General features: G+C 39.4%; 1 protein-coding gene across 1 annotated transcript in view; it reads left to right on the forward strand.

Annotated features, from left to right (window-relative positions):
- UBXN4 (UBX domain protein 4) overlaps window positions 1-15099 on the forward strand; it is a 58635-nt gene extending 43536 nt beyond the window's left edge. Inside the window, exons 11-13 of the mRNA XM_004774253.3 lie at window positions 3625-3756; window positions 4713-4912; window positions 14430-15099. Of these exons, the coding sequence (XP_004774310.1) occupies window positions 3625-3756; window positions 4713-4912; window positions 14430-14568 (471 nt within the window). The 3' untranslated portion in view covers window positions 14569-15099. The remainder of the gene's footprint in view (window positions 1-3624; window positions 3757-4712; window positions 4913-14429) is intronic.
- Window positions 15100-15660: the final 561 nt, after the last annotated feature.

Raw genomic sequence — 15660 nt, forward strand, 5'->3', positions numbered from 1 at the left:
TCCCAATTACAGTTGACCCTTGAACAGTGTGGGTATTAAGGGTTGCCAACCCACTGCACAGTTGAAAATCCATGTATACTTTTCAGTTCTGCATAAACAGAACTACTACTAGCTTACTATTGATCAGAAGCCTTAATAATAACAGTTAACACATATTTTGTATATTATATATACTATATATTATATTCTTAAAGTTAGCTAGATAAAAGAGAATATTAAGAAAATCATAAGGAAGAGAACATACACTTATAGTGCTGCACTGTAAAAAATCCATGTCTGGGTGGGCCCACACAGTTCACATCCATGTTATTCAAAAGTCAGCTGTAAGCTGTTTTTATTCTCTGAATGAGCCTTTTTCAAAAAGGATTCTAGGCATTAGATGTCCTTTAGGATCTGGGCTCATCATATGTCCCTTCATGTGACTTTTCAAGGTTGAAATTAGGGTTCAGATCTTTCTCCTAGACCTCATCTCCCCATTTACTCTGCTGTTTCACTTATGAATCCCAAGAGGGTACCTAAAGAGCTATTTGCCATTGCTGGGCTTTGCAATGTAAAAACACTTCTAATAATTCTTTTTTCCCTAGGAGCGCCTGGGTGGCTCAGTGTGTTAAGCCGCTGCCTTCCGCTCATGTCATGATCTCAGGATCCTGGGATCGAGCCCCACATCAGGCTCTTTGCTCAGTGGGGAGCCTGCTTCTCTCTCTCTCTCTGACTGCCTCTCTATTTGTGATCTTTCTCTGTCAAATCAATAAATAACATCTTAAAAAAAAAAAGTTCTTTTTCCCTAAGCTTATAGTGGAACAATCCCAGTAGCTCTGTTCTTCTTTTGCCTTGGTGCCCCACTTGGGGCCTCCCAAAAGGGAATAATTAGTCCTGGCCTGAGTTGTACCATTTCTACCATAGGTAAGTGAAGGAGGAAGCCACATGAGAAAACAGAGCTTTGCATCAGTCCTATTAGAACTTTATTTCAGGGGTACCTGGGTGGCTCAGTCATTAGGCATGTATCTTCAGCTCAGGTCATGATCCCAGGGTCTGGGGATCAAGCCCTGCATCGGGCTCCCTGTTTGGCCGGGAGCCTGCTTCTCCCTCTCCCTCTGCCCTGCTTGTGTTCTCTCTCTCACTGTGTCTCTGTCAAATAAATAAATAAAATATATTTTTTTTAAATTAAAAAAAAAACTTTTGTTTCAGTGCAGTAACCCACTTTTGTATTTTTTTTTAAAGATTTTATTTATTTATTTGACAGAGAGAGATCACAAGTAGGCAGAGAGGCAGGCAGAGAGAGAGAGAGAGAGGAGGAAGCAGGCTCCCTGCTGAGCAGAGAGCCCGATGCTGGACTCGATCCCAGGATCCTGAGATCATGACCTGAGCCGAAGGCAGCGGCTCAACCCACTGAGCCACCTAATTTTGTATTTTTATATGTCTTCATGTTAGAGTAAGAAGTGAGAGGTATGTATGTGATCTCCAGTTTTTAAAAAAATACAAAAATCTAAAGCATTAGTCTGTTTCTTTGGAATCTTCTAGGGAGAGAAAAACTCTTGGCTAAGATGTTTACAAGTATAGGTGACTTAAAATTATGAAGGTGATCATGTTGCTGCCCAGTGTGGTGGGTTCCTGCATCTGGGATTGTGTGTGTAGCACGGATTGACTATGGGACGTTTATTTTTTTGGGACAAGGAAGACGTGAACTCCTGATTTTATGTATATGAGGAAAGTTCTGGAATATTCCAGATTTTTAATAGGGAATTCCTATAATTCAGATGTACATCAGAGAGATAGTAATAAAAGTTTGCCAAAGTATAGTGAAAACTAGTGGCAAACTGCAGGAATATTCAAAAGAGATGTTACAACTGTTCATTTTTGTTCAATTTTTTTAGATGGTTTTAGGAACTATAGTCTTGCTATGTTGTCATTTTGGGATTGTAAAAGCCTAGGTACTATTTGGATTTTGTAGCTTTGAGCTACTTTTTTTTTTTTTTTTTAAGATTTTATTTATTTATTTGACAGAGATCACAAGTAGGTAGAGAGGCAGGCAGAGAGAGAGGAGGAAGCAGGCTCCCTGCTGAGCAGAGAGCTGGATATGGGGCTCGATCCCAGGACCCTAGGATCATGACCTGAGCCAAAGGCAGAAGCTTTAACCCACTGAGCCACCCAGGCACCCCATGAGCTACTTTTTGAAGCACAGAGTTTTTATAAAGGTTTTTGTGAGTTTACATTTGAATGAACTTTTTAAAATTTACTATATTTTCTTAAGGTTTTCTTTTTGTCAGAGAGAGCAGAAGCAGAGGGAGAGGCAAACAGAGGGAAAAGCAGGCTCCCCACTGAGCAAGGAGCTGGATGAGGGATTCAATCCGAGGACTCTAGGATTGGGATCATGACCTGAGTTGAAGGCAGCCGCTTAATCCACTGAGCCACCCAAGTGTCCCAATTTTTTTTCTAAGATTTTATGTATTTTTTTAATTAATTACTTTTATTAACATGATGTATTATTTGCCCCAGGGGTACAGGTCTGTTAATCATCAGGCTTACACATTTCACAGCACTCACCATAGCACATACCCTCCCCAGTGTCCGTCACCCAGCCATCCAACCCTCCCCCCTGCCCTGCATCAACCCTCAGTTTGTTTAAAGTCTCTTATGTGTGGTTTGTCTCCCTCCCAATCCCATCTTGTTTAATTTTTTCCTTCCCTACCCCCCCAGACTCCCCACTCTGCCTCTCAAATTCCTCATATCAGGGAGATCATAGAATAATTGTCTTTCTCTGATTGACTTATTTCACTCAGCATAATACCCTCTAGTTCCATCCATGTCATTGCAAATGGCAAGATTCATTTCTTTTGATGGCTGCATAGTATTCCATTGTAGATATAGAGAGATCTCTATCTATCTATAGACATATATATATATATCTCACACATCTTCTTCATCCATTCATCTGTTGATGGACATGTGGTTTCTTTCCATAGTTTGGCTCTTGTGAGCATTGCTGCTATAAACATTCAATGGGTGCACGTGCCCCTTTGGATCACTGCATTTGTATCTTTAGGGTACATACCCAGTAGTGTTATTGCTGGGTCATAGGATAGCTCTCTTTTCAACTTTTTGAGGAAGGATTTACTTTTTTTTTTTTTTTTTTGAGAGAGAGAGAGAGCATGTGCAGGGTGGGGCACAGGAGGAGGGAAGGGGAAAGAGGATCTGGACCAGAGTCTGCTCTGAGCAGGGCCTGATACAAGGCTGGATCTCACAAAACTGAGATCATGACTTGACCCAAAACCAAGAGTTAGACACTTAACTGACTGAGCCCCTGAATGAACTTTAAAATTAAGGCATTTTGAATTAAAGCAGTTGTTTTGGGGGTGCCTGGGTGGCTCAGTGGGTTAAAGCCTCTGCCTTCAGCTCAGGTCATGGTCCCAGGGTCCTGGGATCGAGCCCTGCATTGGGCTCTCTGCTCAGCAGGGAGCCTGCTTCCTTTCTCTCTCTTTCCCTGCCTCTCTGCCTGCTTGTGATCTCTGTCAAATAAATAAAATCTTTTTAAAAAAACAGTTATTTTGGATGCATTTGGTGTGTATTATCTTACTTTAAAAAGGCACCTTTGTAAGGTTTTAAAACTCAACTGTTATGTTACAGACTGTTGGCAACACTTACGGTAATTTTTCACTAGCAACCATGTTTCCCCGGAGGGAATTTACCAAAGAAGATTATAAAAAGAAATTGTTGGATTTGGAACTTGCCCCAAGTGCTTCAGTGGTACTGTTGCCAGTACGTATATATGTATTTTTTTCTGTCTCTACAATCCTGTTTGTTCTACTCTTGATCATTTCTTAAAATCAATGGAAGGGATGGTAAAGCATGTACTATGGGTAATTAAATTCAGATTGTCCAAAAAATGTTAGATTAATTTATTGTTCCATTATCCTGTGCGTTTTATATTTGTATTGCTAATGAGGCACTAAATAAATACTTCAGTTTTCACCTTTTTCCTCACCTATTTTCATGTACAAAAAGGACCAGTATGAGAAGAAAATAAGAAATACATAGTATTGGTCTAATGTATATTTTAGTGTCTTTCATGTATGTATGACCTTAACTGGTTTACCAAGTTTTTAAAAAAAAATTTTAACATAAAAGTAACTTTGATTTTTAAACATATTCATCACATTTGATCTTCACAACAATATTTTAATCTTTGATAAAGAGGCTCGGAAAGTTTAAATGACTTTAGTAAGGAATCCCCTAAATTCCAGAGACGGAGAGCCTGGTCTTCTATATTTTGATTAGAATAGTTTTCCTGGTTCTGAACTAGAGCTCCACACCTAAAACAATTAGCCTTCCAGTAATAAGGATTAATTTGTATTCACTAAGGTTTTGAAACCTTTGCCTATTTTTTAATAAGCAAGGAAGACTTTTCTTACCAAAGTTGTTAATTTCATTACAAAAAGGTTAGTTTTCTTAAAACTGATTGGTTCATTTTACCAAGAACTATTTTCTAGTTTCATTGTTGTGAGTACTCCTTTAAAAAACAAAGCTCCTGGAGTTCCCAGAAGTTTGTATAAAATATACACCTGAAAAGGAGCAGAAGATGGTAATTTTACCTTCTTGCAGTAAACTAAAGTCAATAGGACTTTGTTTTCTAGATAAAAGGTTAATCTAGAACCTTGAGTGTGATGTGATTTGGCTCACATAGCTTTTATTGAGGTTTATTTCTTAATTTTTAGGCCGGAAGACCAAATACATCCATGGTACATTCTTCCAGTGGAGACTTTTGGACATTGTTGGGGACAGTCCTTTACCCATTCCTTGCCATCTGGAGATTGATTAGCAACTTCCTATTTAGTAACCCTCCTGCACAGACCTCTGTGAGAGCAGCAACATCAGAGTCCTCAAACCTTGCATCAACTAGCAACTCAGAAAAAAGGTATCTGTGTTTTTCCCATTTACAGAATGTGTTAGTAATGCCCAGTGCCTTATTCAAAATGAACATTTTTGTTATGGGTAGTATGCCATCTTTCTACATAAGGGGAAAAATTTAAATGTTCTGAAGTTTTACTGTATCATCTCTCCTGGGAAGCTCACTACCTGAGTTTTTTCAACCACCTTTCTAGAACCTACTCCTACTACTTTGTTTATTGACTTCTCCTTATCCCATAACTGTAAGGGCACATTTTTTTTTTTTTTTTTTGGTAGGACTAAATAGTAGTATCTTTCTTGCTAACCATGTTTTGTCCAACAAGATATTTCATTTAATTAATTTCTCACATTATCTTGCATACATTTTTTTGGAGGTGTCACTGTGCTTTGGTCTGCTTCTTGTCTTCTACTGGTCTTCATTCAGAGAAAGACCAGGCTGTGAAAACTGGATATTCATTTGAAAATGGTGCCTTCTTCAGAGTGTTATTTTACACTGGTCCCTTAAACAAGAGGCCTTCTTTTTATTGCAGATGGCCAAGGTTAGCATGGTAATTCTAAATAATACCAATGATGTTAGCTTATACCTCTGTTAAGATTCTGCGTATTTGAAACAGATTAATGGGAAGTATTTTCCTGGAAGGTAGGATTGTAGTTTTTCTGATTAAATAATAGCATGGTTTATTATAATATATGCCTTTTGCTGTTAAATACTGTTGAGGGGCGCCTGGGTGGCTTAGGCTCAGTGGTTTAAAGCCTCTGCTTTCTTTCGGCTTAGGTCATGGTCCCAGGGTCCTGGGATCGAGCCCTGCATTGGGCTCTCTGCTCAACAGGGAGCTTGCTTCCTCCTCTCTCTCCCTGCCTGCCTCTCTGCCTACTTGTAATCTCCGTCTGTCAAATAAATAAATAAAATCTTTAAAAAAAAAACACTTTAAACACTGTTGAGCCCATTAATAGGCGTTATAGCACATACACCAATTCTATGTGATAAGTAATGAAAATCCTTGCCTCTGCCATCAGTAAGTAAAGTCCTTGATTTTATATCCTTTTGACTCTCTAGATGAAGATTTAGTGAGTACTGTGATTGGGCTGATTCAGCCTTTATCTTGATTTCTTTTGTAACTATTAGGAAAACCAGTCATATTCTTAGTACTTTACTTAAGCAAGGATACAGGGAAATTCTTCTCTAGCCTGGGAACGGCATTCAGACTAGGTCTTATTAGTGCTGAATTTTACTGAGTAGTGGGTAGAAGTATTTAATTCTGAATTACTGTTACACAGCATAGCTTGCTGTGTGGGTGTGTGTGTGTGTGTGTGTGTGTGTTCGTGTTTTTAAAGTATTGCTTTCACGCTCATGACCCCGAAACCAAGAGTCACAAGCTCTTCTGACTAAGCCAGCCAGGTGCCTTGCTGTGTGGGCTTTTAAAACTTACTTCGAATAAGGGAAGAGCTACTGGGATGGGGCAAAGGATGGGTGAATGCATATCTGGAGAGCAAAGCTTTGTGTCCCACTGTTCGTTGGCACCCCCCCATTCAAAGGAGATTGCCTTAGCTTAAATTTCACCCGTTTTCCTTTCCATTTTCAGATGCTGAAAGCCTTTTTGTTGTGGGTTTTTTTTTTCAGTTGTCATTTATGAAATACATTTATTCATTGGACAATAAAACATTTTCCCACAAACCTTTTCTTTTCTATTCTAAATCTATTCATTTAGTCACTCAAGAAATAAAATCCATAGTCAACTTTTTTCCCTCCCTTTTCCCTTACTCTTCTATATCTAATCTGTTAAAATAAATATATTTTGTTTCATTCCTTTCCACTGCCTTAGTCAAAGATCTCATAATTTCTCACCAGATTCATTGGAGTAATCCAGTTGATCTTCCTACCACTAGATTTGCGTCTGGCCCTTGGTTTAACCAGATTATTGCATGAGTTAACTTTTCTTTTTTTCTGCTCTCCTTTCTTTTCCTCTCTCCCTGCCTCCTTTTTCTTTCTTGCTTTCTTTCTTTCATTATTAACATATAACATATAATTTGTTTCAGGGATACAAGTCTGCGATTCATCAATCTTACACTGTACACAGTACTCGCCACATACCCTCCCCTATCTCCATCACCCAACCACTCCATTCCCTCACCCCCTTTCCCTCCAGCAACTCTCAGTTTGTTTCTTGAGATTTAGAGTCTCTTATGGACTGTCTCCCTCTCTGGTTTTGTCTTGTTTCACTTTTCTCTTTCCCATTAAGTTCTGCTTATCAGTGAGATCATACAGTAATTATCTTTCTCTGATTGACTTATTTTGCTTAGTATAATATTCTCTAGTACCATCTACATCATTGCAAATGTCAAGATTTCATTTTTTGATGAATACCTGTGTGTGTAATATACCTGTGTGTAATATACCTGTGTGTGTGTCTGTGTGTGTGTGCGCGTGCGCTTGCGCGCACATGCATGCATGCACGTGCATACTGTATCTTATTTATCCATTCATCTGTTGATAGACATCTGGACTCTTGCTATAGTTTGGCTGTTGTGGATCTTGTTACTGTAAACATTGGGGTGCATGTGTCCCTTCAGGTCAGTATATTTGTATCTTTGGGATAAATCCCCAGTAGAGCAATGGCAAGGTTGTAGGGTAGCTCTATTTTCAGCTTTTTGACAAACTTCCATACTGTTTTCCAGAATGACTGTACCAGCTTGCATTCCCACCAACAGTGAAGGAGGGTTCCCCTTCTCTGCATCCTCCTCAACACCTGTCATTTCCTGATTGGTTAATTTTAGCCATTTGGACTCGTGTGAGGTGGTATCTCATTATGGTTTTGATTTGTATGTCCCTGATGCCGAGTGATGTGGAGCACTTTTTCATGTGTCTGTTGGCCATTTGGATGTTTTATTTAAAGAAATATCTGTTTATTTCTTCTGCCCATTTCTTGATTGGATTATTAGTTCTTTGGCTGTTGAGTTTGGTAAGTTCTTTACAAGCCCTTTATCTGCTATGTCATTTGCAGATATCTTCTCCTATTCTGTCATTGTCTTTTGGTTTTGTTGACTTTGCTTTGCAGTTCAGTAGCTTTTGATCTTGGTGAAGTCCCTATAATTCATTTTTGCCCTTGCTTCCCTTGCCTTTGGCAACATGTCTAGCAAGATGTTGTTGCAGCTAAGGGTGAAGAGGTTGCTGCCTGTTTTCTCCTCAAGGATTTTGATGGACTCCTGTCTCATATTGAGGTCTTTCATCCATTTTGAGTCTATTTTTGTGTGTGGTATAAGGAAATGGTCCAGTTTCATTCTCCCACATGTGGCTGTCCAGTTTTCCCAATGCCATTTTTTGAAGAGACTTTTTTCCATTGGATATTCTTTCCTGCTTTGTCAGAGATTAGTTGGCTGTTGAGTCAGGGATCCATTTTTAAGTTCTCTTTTCTGTTCCATTAATCTATGTGTCTGTTTTCGTGCCAGTACCTACTGTCTTGATGATTACAGTTTTGTAACAGAGCTTGAATTCCGGAATTGTGATGCCACCAGCTTTGGTTTTCTTTTTCAACATTCCTCTATTTGGGGTCTCTTCTGGTTCCATACAAATTCAAGATTATTTGTTCAAGATCTGTGAAAAAAGTTGATGGTATTGTATTTTGATGGGATTGCATTGCATGTGTACATTGCTCTAGGTAGAATAGACATTTACACATTTGTTCTTCCAATCCATGAGCATGGAACATTTGTCCATTTCTTTGTGTCTTCCTCATTTTCTTTCATGAGTATTCCATAGTTTTCTGAATACAGATCCTTTCCCTCTTTGGTTAGATTTATTCCTAGGTATCTTATGGTTTGAGGTGCAATTTTAAATGGGATCAACTCCTTAATTTCTCTTTTTTTTTGTCTCCTTGTTGGTATATAGAAATGCAACTGATATCTGTGTATTGATTTTATGTCCTGCCACTTTATTGAATTCCTGTATGATTTCTAGCAGTTTTAGGGTGGAGTCTTTAGGGTTTTCCACATAAAGTATCATATCATCTGCAAAGAATGAGAGTTTGATGACTTCTTTGCCTATTTGGATGCCCTTTATTTTTGTTGTCTGATTGCTGAGGTTGGGACTTATAGTTCTATGTTGAACAGCAGTGGTGATAGTGGATATCCCTGCCTTGTTCCTGACCTTAGGGGAAAAGCTCTCAGTTTTTCCCCATTGGGGGTGATGTTTGCTGTGGGTTTTTCATGGACGGCTTTGATGATGTGGTATGTACTCTCTATCCCTACACTGTGAAGAGTTATAATCAAGAAAGGATGCTGTACTTTATCAGATGCTTTTTCTGCATCTATTGAGAGGATCATATGATTCTTGTCCTTTCTTTTATTAATGTATTGTATCACATTGATAGATTTTCAAATGTTGAACCAACCTTGCAGCCCAGGAATAAATTCCACTTGGTCATAGTGAATAATCCTTTCAATGTACTGTTGGATCCTATTGGCTAGTATTTTAGCGAGAATTTTTATATCGATGTTCATCAGGGATATTGGTCTGTAATTCTCCTTTTTGATGGGGTCTTTGGTTTTGGGATCAGGATAATGCTGGTCTCAAAAAGAGTTTGGACGTTTTCCTTCCATTCCTATTTTTTGCAATAGTTTGAGAAGAATAAGTACTAATTCTTCTTTAAATGTTTGGTAGAATTTCCCTGGGAAGCCATCTGGCTCTGGGCTCTAGTTTGGTGGGAGATTTTTTTATTACTGCTTCAGTTTCCCTGCTGGTTATAGGTTTGTTCAGGTTTACTCTTCCTATTTGAGTTTTGGTAGTTTATACGTCTTTAGGAATGCATCTGTTCCTTTTGTGTTGTCTAATTTGTTGGCATATAGTTGCTCATAATATGTTCTTATACTTGTTTGTATTTGTTTGGTATTGGTTGTGATCTCTCCTCTTTAATGATTTTATTTATTTGGGTCCTTTTTCTTTTCTTTTTGATAAGTCTGGCCAGGGGTTTATTAATCTTATTAATTCTTTGAAAGACCAGCTCCTAGTATCGTTGATCTGTTCTTCTGGTTTCTATTTCATTGATTTCTGCTCTTATCTTTATTATTTCTCTTCTGCTGGGTTTAGGCTTTATTTGCTGTTTTTCCTCCAGCTAGGATTAGGTTGTATATTTGGGACCTTTCTTGTTTCTTGAGAAAGGCTTGTGGTGCCATATACTTCCTTCTTAGGACCACCTTTGCTATACCCCAACGATTTTGAACAGTTGTGTTTTCATTTTCATTTGTTTCCATGATTTTTCTAAAATTCTTTAATTTTCTGGTTGACCAACTCATTCTTTAGTGTAGGATGCTCTTTAGCCTCCATGTATTTGAGTTCTTTCCAACTTTCCTTTGGTGATTGAGTCTCCAAGCATTGTGGTCCAAAAGTACACAGGAAATGATCCCAATCTTTTGGTACTGCTTGATACCTGATTTGTAACCCAGGTTCTGATCTATTCTGGAGAATGTTCCATGTGCACTAGAGAAGAATGTGTATTTTCTTGCTTTGGGATGGAATGTTCTGAATGTATATGTGAAGTCCATCTGGTCCAGTGTGTCATTCAAGGTCCTTATTTCCTTGTTGATCTTCTTAGACGATTGGTCCATTGCAGTGAGGGAGGGGTGTTAAAGTCCCCTATATTATTGTATTATTGTCATGTGTTTCTTCGATTTTGTTGTTAACTGGTTTATATAATTGGCTGCTTCCATGTTAGGGATATAAATATTTACAGTTGTTAGATCTTCTTATTGGATTAGACCCTTTAATTATGATATAGTGTACTTCTTCATCTCTTATTATAGTCCTTGGTTTAAAATCTTATTTGTTTGATACAAGGATTGCTATGCCAGCTTTCTTTTGATGTCCATTAGCATGATAAATGGTTTTCCACCCCCTCACTTTCAATCTAGAGGTGTCTGTGGGTCTAAAATGAGTCTCTTGCAGACAGCATATTGATGGGTCTTGCTTTTTTATCCAATATGATACCCTCTGTCTTTTGATTGGGGCATTTAGCAGTTTACATTCAGGGTAACTATTGAAAGATAGGAATTTAGTGCCATTGTATTGCCTGTAAGGTGACTGTTACTATGTATTGTCTCTGTTCCTTTCTGTTCTATGTTACTTTTCGGCTTTCTCTTTGCTTAGAGGACCCCTTTCAATATTTCTTTCTTTCTTTCTTTCTTTTTTTTTAATTTTATTTATTTGACAGAGAGAGGGAGATCACAAGTAGGCAGAGAGGAAGGCAGAGAGAGGGGGAAGCAGGCTCCCCACTGAGCAGAGAGCCTGATGTGGGCCTCAATCCCAGGACGCTGAGATCATAACCTGAGCTGAAGGCAGAGGCCTAACCCACTGAGCCACCCAGGCGCCCCCTTTTCAATATTTCTTGTAGGCTGGTTTGGTGATCACAAATTGTTTTAGTTTCTGTTTATCCTGAGAGCTTTTTATCACTTCTGTTTTTAATGACAGCCTAGCTAGATAAAGTATTCTTGACTGCGTATTTTTCTTGTTTAATACCTGAATGTATCATGCTAATCCTTTATAGCCTGCCAGTTCTCTGGATAGCTCTGCTGCCAATCTAATGTTTCTACTGTTACTGTTAGAGACCTCTTGTCCTGAGCTGCTTTCAGGATTTTCTCTTCGTCTTGGAGATTTTTAAGTTTTATTTTTAGATATTGGGGTGTTGACCTATTTTTCTTGATTTTGACAGGCATTCTCTGTGCCTCCTGGATTTTGATGTCGGTTTCCCTCCCCAAATTAGGGAAGTTCTCCACTATAATTTGCTCCAGTATACCTTCTGCCCCTCCCTTATTTTCTTCTGGGACTCTGATTATTTTTAATATTATTTTGCTTTATTTTATCACTTATCTCTCGAATTCTTCCCTCATGATCCAGTAATTATTTATTTCTCTTTTTCTCAGCCTCTCTATTCTCCATCATTTGGTCTTATATATCACTAATTCTCTCTCCTGCCTCACTTATCCTGTCAGTTAAAGCCTCCATTTTTTATTGCAACTCATCAATAACCTTTTTGATTTCGACTAATAGGTTTTAATTTTTAGATTTTTTAGATTTTAGTTCTTTCATTTCTCCAGGAAGGGATTCGCTAGTGTCATTATAGTCATTATTCTGAACTTTAGTTCCAACATTATACTAACGTCCATATTGATTAAATCCTTGGCAGTCAGTACTGCCTCTTCTCTTTTTTGAGGTGAGTTTTTCCGTTTTGTAATTTTGTTGAGAATAGATGAACAAGAAAACAAAATATTTTGTAATTTTGTTGAGAATATATGAACAAGAAAACAAAATAGTTAGAAGGCAACCATGACCCCAGAGAAATGTACCCTAAACAAATCAGAAGAGACCTGAAATGGTTGGGGGGTGGGTAGAATATGATCAGGCTGGTGAATAGAACAGAGCCATACACTAGATTTTGCATATATTTTGTCTGTTAGAAGAAGCTGCATCCTAAAATTTTAAAGAAAGAAAAACTTACATATATATGTGCAAAAATAAGGTTAAATACAATATGGCTGTAAAATGCAAAATTAAAAAAGGATTTTAAGAAAGGAATTGATAAGTTGGTTGAAAAAGGAAAGAACAATTTTTTAAGAAAAGAAAAAATTCAAAGACCGTTTCTCAAAAGGTTCAAAGACTAAAGAATTATGGGTAAAAAGCCATGAATTCTATGTGCTGCATTCTCTTAGCACTGGAATTTTGCAGTTCTCATTGATCGGAAACTTGGTCTTGGCTGGCTATTCTTGCTGATCTTCCAGGGGAGGGGCCTGTTGCAGTGATTTTCAAATGGCTTTGCCCAAGACCGAACTGTACCGCCCTTGCCAGGGGCCAGGCTAAGTAATCTGCTCGGGTTACAGTAGTTTTTGTTCCCTGAAGGCTTTCTTCTTGGCTTTAGAGGCTGAGAATGAACATGTTGACATCCCACTCTCTGGCCCCAGAGGAACTGAGCTTGGGCTCCCCTCCTCAGTGCACTACTTTTCTCCTCAGAGAAAAGCAGTCCATCACTCCTTCTCCCTGGTCTCTGTCCACACGCCGTGCTCACCCAGTGTGTGACCAAGTGTTTCTGTCTCTGGCATTTGGCCCTGTTTGGACTCCCCAAACCCAGCAGATTCCTGGGGTGCACTCCCATTCTGCTTCTGCCAAGGGAGGAAGGGGAATCTCCCTGGATCTGCCACTTGTGGGTCCCTACTTGAAGAGCAGTGGCCCAGCTGTGCAGCATATCATGGTTTGTGGCAACCCTGAGCAGAAAGCCCACTCCTGGGCTCAGTGTTGGCAGCCGGATTCTCTGCTCTGGTACTTGGGAGCTCTGCCACACTCAGGCACCCCCGGTCTTTCTGTGACCCCAAGGGTCCTGAGACTGTACTCTTCAATAAGGGTTCCACCCCTCGCTTAGCCACCAGGGTGATGTCCCTCAGTGGAGCAGACTTCTGAAAGTTCCAATTTCATGCTCTGCTGCTCTCTTGCTGGTAGCTGGCTGACCAAGGCTCCCTCCCTACGCGGTCTTTCCAATATGTCGTCCCAGATGCACTTCTCTGCACCTCCTACCTTCCAGAAAGTGGTCACTTTTCTGTTCATAGAGTTGTAGCTAGTCTTTTCTTCGATCTCTGGCTGAGTTTGCAGGTGTTGAGAATGGTTTGATAGCTATCTAGCTGAGTTCCTGGGACCAGACAAAATTTAGGTCTCCTACTCCTCCTCTGGAGCTATTTTGCTCCAGAACTCTTAAGTCCACACGAAGTAACTGGTATGTAACTGAGTGATTTGACTCTGAGTCAGAGCATTTTTAACTAGCCAATCAGATGATAACTTGTGTTTAACTTTTCTCTTTTTGCTCATCACCATCTTGGACACAGTCAGCCTGTTTATTCTTAATAGATTTTATGTAAATCAGTCCTTACAGATTATGAAAGGATTAAAAACTGATAATTGATTGTTTTTGTAAATTAGGCTAGGAATGGAGCTTGGATAAGCTCTAGGGTGTCATGTAAGTTATTCACATTTTAGTTTGCATAAATAATAAAGCAAAGGTTATTTAGCAGGTGGCCCCTTTCTCCTAAGACTTAGAAAGTCATCAAGAGAAACATGGAGGGGCGCCTGGGTGGCTCAGTGGGTTAAAGCCTCTGCCTTCGGCTCAGGTCATGATCCCAGGGTCCTGGGATCGAGCCCCGCATCGGGCTCTCTGCTCCGCAGGGAGCCTGCTTCCTCCCCTCTCTCTGCCTGCCTCTCTGCCTGCTTGTGATCTCTGTCTGTCAAATAAATAAATAAAATCTTTAAAAAAAAAAAAGAGAAACATGGAAATGGAGCAGTGACTGGGCTGGTTTGGGTTGGAGAACAGTTGAAGTTAAACTGCCAAAAACGTGTATAGTCTTGTGCCATGTTAGGAGATGCCATTATCTCCCCTGGACTCTCCATAAAGGACAGCTTCCTGTCCTGACGGAAGTGTAGAGGAGATAGCTTTGTGCGACTGCTATTTTCCCTTTTTGTCACCTTCTGTTCTCTCCCTCTCTTCTTACGTCAGGGACCCAGTCAGGAAAAGAGTGCTGGAGAAACGAGGGGAAGACTTTAAAAAGGAGGGGAAGATCTACAGATTGAGGACTCAAGATGATGGTGAAGATGAAAACAACACCTGGAATGGAAATTCTACTCAACAGATGTAGTGTGAGAAGTACAGTATGTGCAATAATCATTGTTTTCCCTTATGATTTAATGCAACTAAAATTCTACTGGAGAAGTGGGGCTGCTTTTTTGTTTTCTAGCTGGTCTGTAAAGTGTCTCTGTATTCTTGCTTAGTGGGTTAAAGTTGTTTAACTCCTCAGACAGCTCAAGAGATGATGTAACTGGCTGCTAGGTCCTTGCATATGGTAACCAACTGCTAGAAGCCTAAAAGAATCAAAACGTCTGCCACAGCCCCGTTATCCGCTTTCTTACTCAGTATCTCATATACCTGTTAGCCCCTTGCTCTCAGATGACAGGTTTTGTTTAGAGCTATTTTGCTCCAGAACTCTTAAGTCCACACGAAGTAACTGGTATGTCACTGAGTGATTTGACTCTGAGTCAGAGCATTTTTAACTAGCCAATCAGATGATAACTTATGTTTAACTTTTCTCTTTTTGCTCATCAGCTGCAAGCAAAATCTTGTAGTTTTTAATCTTAAACACTGAATAAAAAATCTTTTCCAAAAACCGAAATGATCTTAGTTTTGCTTTAAGTTTTGTTATCCTAGCATCTTTTTGTTGCACAGGGCTCTATTGAGGTCATGTGTTTGATTTTTTTCCCCCTGCCCAGTACTTCCCTGGAGCTATCTCAGAAAAGTAGCTGTGAGCACCCTACTTGACATATAACTGGAGGAAGACATTTTCTGACACACATGGCTGCTATGGTACTGTACGTCCTAAGTCACTGAGGCATCACTTTGTTGGTGTCATGTTATATACAGTCTTTATTCTTCTCAGATGCAAAATAGCTGCTGAGTTACAGGTAGTTCTCTTCTACCTTTTTCCTGAGGTTTTGCTCTGGACAGTCACCTTTCAAAGACCTAAAGTACCTATAGGTAGGACAGGAAGTATGGATAAAGATAGGACTTTTGCTCATTTGGTTATTCTTAAGAATTTTAAAGAGTTTTTTCTTTTAATTTTTTAAAAGTTTTATTTTATTTGACAGAGAGAGATCACAAGTAGGCAGAGAGAGAGAGAGGGAAGCAAGCTCTCCGCTGAGCAGAGAGCCCAATGCGGGGCTCAATCCCAGGACCC

The sequence above is a fragment of the Mustela putorius genome, unplaced genomic scaffold (assembly GCF_011764305.1).
Source record: "Mustela putorius furo isolate JIRA1106 unplaced genomic scaffold, ASM1176430v1.1 tig00003867_pilon_pilon_pilon, whole genome shotgun sequence".
In the NCBI taxonomy this organism is placed as follows: Eukaryota; Metazoa; Chordata; class Mammalia; order Carnivora; family Mustelidae; genus Mustela; species Mustela putorius.